This window comes from Cryptomeria japonica, chromosome 2 (assembly GCF_030272615.1).
Source record: "Cryptomeria japonica chromosome 2, Sugi_1.0, whole genome shotgun sequence".
In the NCBI taxonomy this organism is placed as follows: Eukaryota; Viridiplantae; Streptophyta; class Pinopsida; order Cupressales; family Cupressaceae; genus Cryptomeria; species Cryptomeria japonica.
Window position 1 is genome coordinate 86,167,525 of NC_081406.1, and position 7,939 is coordinate 86,175,463.

Consider the following 7,939-nt stretch of genomic DNA (forward strand, 5'->3'; position numbering starts at 1 on the left):
CATATAACATCATGAACCAATCAAAATTACTCAACACAGACTTCACATGCCTCTGAAAACATCACACAATCCAAACTAGGGCTTTACAGCACCAAAATTGACCTTTTTGGGCATTTTGGATCAGTTTAGCTCTCTTGGTATGCACAGTGGTGTTCTCGGTTTGTAGGGTAGCATTTCTGGTACCCAGCATAGCGTTTCTGGTTTATTGCATAGCGTTTCTGGTCCATTAGTCAGCATTTTGGGTCTGCAGGTTAGCATTCTCAGTCTGTAGGTTAGCTCCTCTGGTCAATTTGTCAGCTCTCGGGGTCCAAACCATGGCGTTCCTGGTATGCATAGAAGTGTTCATGGTATGTAGGGTGACGTTCTTGATTGATTTGGTGGCGTTTCTGGTTGATTTGGTGGCGTTTCTAGTAAAGTGTGTAAAATCACAAGTTTGAGGGATCTTGAAGGTAAAGTAGTTGCCCAAATAGACTCAAAGGGAAAAAATGACCCCAAGGGCATGAACAAGAGGTTGGATAAGCATTTAAAGGGGTGTACACATGGATAATGCATCAAATGAAACTCTCAAGAAAGAGTTTCCAACTCAGTGGGTAAGCGATTTTGCTAAAATTGCATTTTTTATTCAAAGAGCAAAGGAGGAAGCTCAATCTCTGCATAGACCAAAAGAACTAAACCAAAACATTTCCAAGACATTCCAAACAAGTTACAAATGTCTAAACATAACATGGACACTCTCTGTGAGCTTCCAGAGCTCTTACAAAGCAGCTGGCGCATTAAAACCTAAGAGAAACAACTCCTATCTCAACAAGGAGTTCATAAGAGAACTTACACAAACAGGTATTCAAAACCACCATGAAACTCTCCTAAAACATACAGGAACAATAATATTCAAATGCATGGAATTCATTTTACATTTTAACAGTATAACATTTCCGAAAAACATACTCAAAGGAATTTCATAGAAGGAATCCACAATAACAATTCACAGGGAAGAATCTTAACAATCTTTCCCTACAAAACTAACCATTCCCCCTATCAAACCAAAATAAACTAATCCCCAATCAATCTTTGATTTGTAGACACAGAAAACACATTTTCACAGGAAGGAAGCATTCACTGTAAACAAGAATGTAAAAATAAAAAATCCATCGACCTCCAAATCGCAATCCAAAAGAGTCAAACCAAAGAGGAAGAAATGTTGAATCCAAAACCACTCCAAAAGCTTCAATCCAAATCAAAAACACGAATCCAAAATCCAAAATAGTTCCCCGCTGGTAACCCCCAAACAGCTTCAGGAAGCCAAATAAAAAGGTTTCTGGCAAAAACTCTCGACCAATCAAAAAAATTCATAAAACAATATTTCCTACCTACCTTGTATAGTTCCAAGGTAGAATATTTAATATATTTCCTACCAACAATTTCAATTTCACCTAGTCAAATAAGAGGGTCGGTAAAAACAAATCTATTTTATTTTTACATTTCCCTACATAGTAAAAGCAATAATAATGATATTGTTATTATTTTAGGAGTGTAAGAAAAGAAATAGGCTTATACCTTTATTATTATTAGTCCCTGCTTTAAGCAGGGAACTAATTTTTTCATGTGACTCAATTAGTTTGTCAAATGAAATAAAAATATCTAACTCTAAAGTTTTTAGCATGATTCCTTTGATTTTATTATTATTTCTCAAATTATTTTTATTTTTTCTTAAAAATATTATTCGCTGATAGAGTTTTACTGGGGTTAAAATAAATTTTCAATAGCAAAAAATATAGAAATTAGTTGGCACCACGGAAAGTGCTATGTACAATTTCATTAATGATATTTACTTGTTTGTTAAATGCTCTGTACATTTCATAAATTTTTTAGGTTAAAAAAAGTATTTTTCATTAAGGTGCATTCTACTCTTCCGTTGTTGCGCAGAAAGCTTAGTAGATATAGTTTGGTAATCAGCACTCTGAAGAGAAGAAGGCATTGTAGAGGAGGGAAAGGCATTGCTATTTCGAGTTTGTGGTGCTGCATTCTTTGTGAGGCGACTCCCATCAGAATCAGAGATTTGTGCACTCTTTTCCTGTGATATTTGGGTTCATTGATGTTCTTGTTTTTTATCCCTGTTTTCTAAACACCCAGAATGCTCAACATCTGCATTAGAGCAAATTCAATTTTCCCAAAATTCGCCTGTGAAGTTTCTCCCCATTTTCTTAGCACTGCAGATGCAAATCTATTAAAGGTGGTACACTTTTTATGTTCCACTAATAGTTTTGTTAGTGAACAGTACTACAAACATTTTTTTGTGAACCCAACCAAGCTGCAAAAATTGATTTTGAGTGAACCTGAACTGACTCTCATGATTTGGATGAGAGCAGACTTGAAAAATTTACTGTTTGAAGGGCAGGGATACAAAACCCTTGTAAAATCAAGAGACAATTCCACCATTTCGACAACCCCTACAACTCAACTGTATCAGTTGCCATTGTTGTGCCCAGAGGATGTGTTGTCACTTCTCTGTTTTTGGGCTTTTGTACAACCACCAATCCCAATTCTCAGGCACTGTAGATGCAAATATGGTGAAGGAGGTATAATTATTTGGGCTTTTGTAATTATTTTTTGTGGGTTTGATCGTGTACGTTTTATTTCATCTAATTTTGTTGCCTTTTGTCTGGACTTCCGAGTAACTAGTTGTGGGTTTTTTTGGGTTATTTACTTTTTTGCCAGGGAAATTTATTTGGGGTTTCAATTAAGTGATGTCGCTAAGCAAGTTTTATTTTAACCTTTTTCTTGAATTTTTGGGGGATTTTCAAATTTTGGCTTCTGTTGAATAGTTGTACTTGATGGAAATTTGGGATTTCTTTTCATATGAATTTTATCATTTTTTAGACAGTTGTGAGATTTCTTGTTTTCCTTTTAAAGATTTCCCAGGAGCTATAATATTTTGGCTGCTATTGTGTTTGCTATTGTTATTTGATTGGTAGTGCTTATTTTTATCTTTGTCAGCAATTGGTCCTTTAAAAGTTTAATGGGTATTGAAGAGAATTTAGATCTGGTTATTATTTCACTGTAGACTGATCCCATTATGAATTTGTGGGTTTGTCTTAAGCTTTTTAACATTTTAGGGCAAGTTTTTGCACGTTAAATGCTGGATGTGAAATTGAAAAGTGAGTTTGTTTAGATCATTACTATCTATATATCCAATTTTACAATACATGGTATAAATATTTGGTAAGATGAATAAAAATTTTCCAAAAACTCTATTGACCATAAGTTTGACCAAAATTTTTCTTAATATATTATCGTAATATTGGGTTGAATTTCATTAGTTGGTTTAGGTCAAAAATATTGTTGGGAGTTTAGAAGGTTGAAAAAGTTGTACACACTTTGTTGTCCTTCCACTGATAATTGCAAATTATAATGATGATTGTTGCGGGGTGGCAAGTGCTCTGTACAATTTCATTAATGATATTTACTTGTTTATTAAATGTTCTGTACATTTCATAATTTTTTTAGGTTAAAAAAAAGTATTTTTCATTAAGGTGCATTTTACTATTCTGTTGCTGCGCAGAAAGCTCTGTAGCTACAGCTCGGTAATCAACACTCTGAAGAGAAGAAGGCATTGTAGTGGAGGGAAAGGCATTGCAATTTCGACTTTGTAGTGCTGCATTCTTTGCGAGGCGACTTCCATCAGAATCAGAGGTTTGTGCACTCTTTTCCTGTGATATTTGGATTCATTGACATTCCTATTTTTTATCCCTGTTTTCTAAACACCCAGAACCCTCAACATCTAGCATTAGGGCAAATTCAATTTTCCCAAAATTCGCCAGTGAAGTTTCTCCCCGTTTTCTTAGCACCCAGTTATACATTGGGTTGAGTTGCTGCCCTGTCCTCAATACACTAAGCCGCCTCTGCTGAATTGAGATGTGTCTTTTCATATAAATTTTCTTATAGCTCATCTGCTGGAAAGTAAAAATCCAGCAAGTGAAAAAAATAACCCAGCGTGAGACAAAGTAACCAACAGTTTTTGGACTTGTAGGCTCACAGTAAAACCCTATCAGCTGATAAAATTGAAGACCAACAAGTGTTATTTAAGGAGCACAAGACTGCACTTTTTCAACAAATATTTTATTAGATTGAAGCAAGGTAAGAATATTACATAAGGAAAAAGACAACTTGAATGAAATCTTTCAGCCCAGGTTAGTCATTACTGACTTTGTAGCAAACATGGAAGTACCCAAGGGAAACAAATAACAAGGGAATCAAAGATTTATATGTTTCTTTCTGCCACTACTAGTACTCTAGGTGGAGTTTTAAAGCATTTTCAGAGACTTTCAAACCTCGAGTTGTGTCAATTAATTGTTAGAATGTAGAGATAAGGTTCCAAGGACTACAAATATTTTTTCAATTTTTTTCAATGTGCTGGATTAGCAACGGATAATCCTCCACCTTTTAAATTTTTCAAGGTTTTTAACAATTTTATCCATTAAAAAGTTACCTTTTTATTTTCATGCAACAAATGGAGTAGTCTATTCAATCCAAAAGAGGGGTGTCCCTTCCAAATCTTCAAGTCACCTGGCCGACAAGGACATCACTTAAGCCCAGGGGCATGTTCTGGTGAAACACTGATTCTGTTGTTTGTCTTTTTTGTTTTCTGTGAGACTGAGGGTATTTATTGTTTGTTATGGCTACTTTGGGGTTAAATTCACAAGACTCGAGAACATGTTTGAAAAAATAATCTGTCTTTACTTGGCATTGCTCACTATCCTATATGTTAACTGTACCTCATCCAAATAAACATCAATATAAGAAATTACCAGTCAAACAGGCCTATCAATATTACTTCTTATCCTTTGTGATTCCTTCTCTTTCCCATGTTTGAGTGAGAGCAATCAATGATAATGCACACTTTAGTGTTTCCACCTACAAAATATATAGTTTTATTGACGTAAATCTTCAATATCTTAGAAAACAAAATGAATGTCCAACTATAAATGATAGATACATTTCAATCTACAGTAATAACTGAGAAGTCAATGTACTGGAAATAAACAATTCAATCAAAGGGAAAATCTTTTCGTGTATACAAGATCACAATCACATTATATGCCCACCAAAATTTTTGCCGTTGTGATACTGTAGTCATACTTTCCAACTCGTTTTGACCATGCAAAAAGGATCCCTTGTGAACTAGTAAGCACAGTCAATGCAATTGTCACAAGAGACTTGAATTGTCATAAATAGAAACTAAAAGGTTAGTTAGCAATCCCTAGTTCCAGAGCCTGCAGATCCGAAGCTAGTCGATGCTCCATTATAAGTTAAATAAGTACAAGTCACAGGGGTAGGAGCAAAGGCACCTTAAGAAACGGGAAAGATATACATTTTATCACCATAGCTACAAGTTTGCACTACGAATGGCAAAGGAAGCAGGGACATAGGTAGGCGCAGAGCCTTTTCCATAGTCTATTTATCCAAAGCATGTTATAGATCAAGATAGAGATTGAGCAGGTCCATATCCAGATTAGGTTGACCTAGCATAAGCATCGCCTGTTACATGACAATTCCCAAGGTCTAGCGCATACCTGTCATCCCCCAAACATGAAGAGACTTGGTATTGCTATCTCCATTCAGATAATACACACCTACATTTGCCTCTTTTTTCAGAAAAAAATTAGATTTTTTGGTTGTTTATTGAAATGCTTGGAAAAAACCTAATTGTCATATGTCCATACAATCTTTTCATCTAAGTGGGGATCTCTTATTTCCCATCTCTGTTCTGTAGACCTATAAATCAAAACAACAAATTTCTTTCTTCTAAGAAGATAAAAGATTTCCAATTATAACAATTATCTGATAGGTCTTTTCCTCTGCATCAAACTTGAGCTGCACTGCCACAACATCATGGTATATTTTTTTATGTAAAATGAAATCTTTCTTTTTCTGGTCAGTCTTGCATCTTCAAGACAATGCGACTGCAGAGTCAGTGGATTGATCACTCTAAGGGTACCACTTCTTCTAGCATAATGTGGTATTATTCTTGTTAAGTTAGAATAGTTAATGAATGAAGTCACACTCAAAATCATTCTTAGAGAAAGAATCAAAATACCTCTAGCTTCTTACCACAGGCTTCTGTCAACCAGACATCAAACTGCTTAGTATATACAAACTTCATTGATAGAAACAAGAAGGATGTCTAGTATGAATATACTTTTATGCAAGTTTGTTCAATGAAAAAATATAAATTGAAAATATTGTACGTTATAGTAAGCTTTAAAATTGTAATTATGTTTATAGCAAAATTGACATATGATTTTGTGTTTTTATACTAGTATGCCATATTATTCATGACTTAGTTACAAGACTTAATGATCATTCTAATGCCATCAATTCGTTGTATGGTATGCGATTTTATATGAAATTTGTGACTTCCTGTATACCCTTCTTTGTAAGGGCCTAATGCAAAATTAACCAACCCAATAAACCCACACAGTTTTACTATTTTGAAATTTTAATGATATGCTATATTTATTCAAATCTTTAATTTAATTTGTAAACTTTAAGGGAAATAAATATTATTATAAATTTCACACCCAGACAATAATCTCTTAAGCCTTCACAACTTAGCAGGTCAGTTGAATGCTCTGTCCATATAAATTTTCAATGTTCAGCCCATTGCTTGCAGTCATATTCTAAGTAACCTTTTGTGTAAAATGATGGAATAGCTATTATTTTATAGATTTAGGCATTACCACCACAGAAACTTCGTTAACAAAAAACACATCTTGCAAAGCAGTTAGAGTGCAGGTATTAGTTTCTCCCTTTGGCAAACAAAACTATTTATGTGCTGTAGATTTCTGCCAGTCTCTTTCGAGGACAAAAAAATGTTGAAACCTATGACAAGCATAAAACAAAGTAAACACAAACAGATCAGCAAAACTAGAAGAAGCCAAGCATAACATCTATTGTAATGTTTGTTTGCGACTCATGTACAATGTTTGAAGACTATTTAATAATAACTTTTCTGCACAAGTTCAAATAGCAATTTACTTTAAATTACAGGTACTTGCTTCTTACGTATCTGAATTCAAATTTAGTTTAGTAAAGGAATCAAGAATTCAGAGCTTCATCTTTGAATGTATTTAAATTGCAGAAGAAATAAGCCAGCTACAGGTTGTTTTTGATTGAATTTTTTAATTTTAATTTTAATCGGATTGTTATTAATAATAGTCTGAGGCACTGATCACTTTATCTTAATTTGATCCCAACTAACAAGAGGGTACATTAATTGCATTTACTAGTTGTCAATTAAATGTCGTTGCTATTTTTTTTAATTCTATTTTTCTTTTTCTGGTTATTTCCTCATCATTTCCTTACACTACTCTCAAACTTCTACAATTAACATTTTGATTTTCTTCATTCTACAGGTTGGTAAAAGAGAAGCTGAAAACAATCAAAAGCGGGTTCAACTACTTGACAGCTCAAAATACTATTCACATACGTATAATTTTCAAAACAACATCGATCTTATTTTTGTTTTGTAAATAACTAGTTAACTGTCTTTCACAACAAACATTCAATATTATTCTTACTATTTGTCTCTTCAGATACATTCAGAACACACATTTTATTAGACATCATACTTTCCAAACTGCCATTTTATACTAGTTTTGAAAATTTGTTCTTAGAACACTACAATCACTTATCATTTTTGCAATGAATTTCACTTGTAAACTGTTTTTTGAAATTATATTATATGAAAAGAAAAAGTTTATCATGTTTCTGTGCCGTGTTGAAATGTATATATATTCACTAGACATTTATTGTGTTTGGCTGATCAAAATGTTTAAATTAGTCAATTGTTTTACAAATGCTATAAAGTTTTACTATCTACCTACTGCAATGCTTCATTCCTCTCATTCCTTGCACAAGGCAGGGACTCCTGCTCCAACAG

At 33.8% G+C, this 7,939-nt stretch overlaps 1 protein-coding gene across 3 annotated transcripts; it reads left to right on the forward strand.

The window, feature by feature from the left end:
• The first annotated feature begins 1,812 nt into the window (after positions 1 to 1,812).
• Positions 1,813 to 7,591, forward strand: LOC131872082 (uncharacterized). 3 transcript variants are annotated; one of them, XR_009370284.1, is made up of 3 exons: positions 1,813 to 2,027; positions 3,560 to 3,690; positions 7,413 to 7,591. XR_009370284.1 is itself a non-coding variant. In XM_059216029.1 (2 exons), the coding sequence occupies exons 1-2, from the start codon at positions 2,132 to 2,134 to the stop codon at positions 3,583 to 3,585; spliced, it is 471 nt and encodes a 156-aa protein (XP_059072012.1). In that variant the 5' UTR covers positions 1,814 to 2,131; the 3' UTR covers positions 3,586 to 3,696. The 3 variants fall into 3 exon arrangements, 1 of the variants encoding a protein (XP_059072012.1); XR_009370278.1 differs by having other exon boundaries at positions 1,819 to 2,576; XM_059216029.1 differs by lacking the exon at positions 7,413 to 7,591 and having other exon boundaries at positions 1,814 to 2,576; positions 3,560 to 3,696.
• Positions 7,592 to 7,939: the final 348 nt, after the last annotated feature.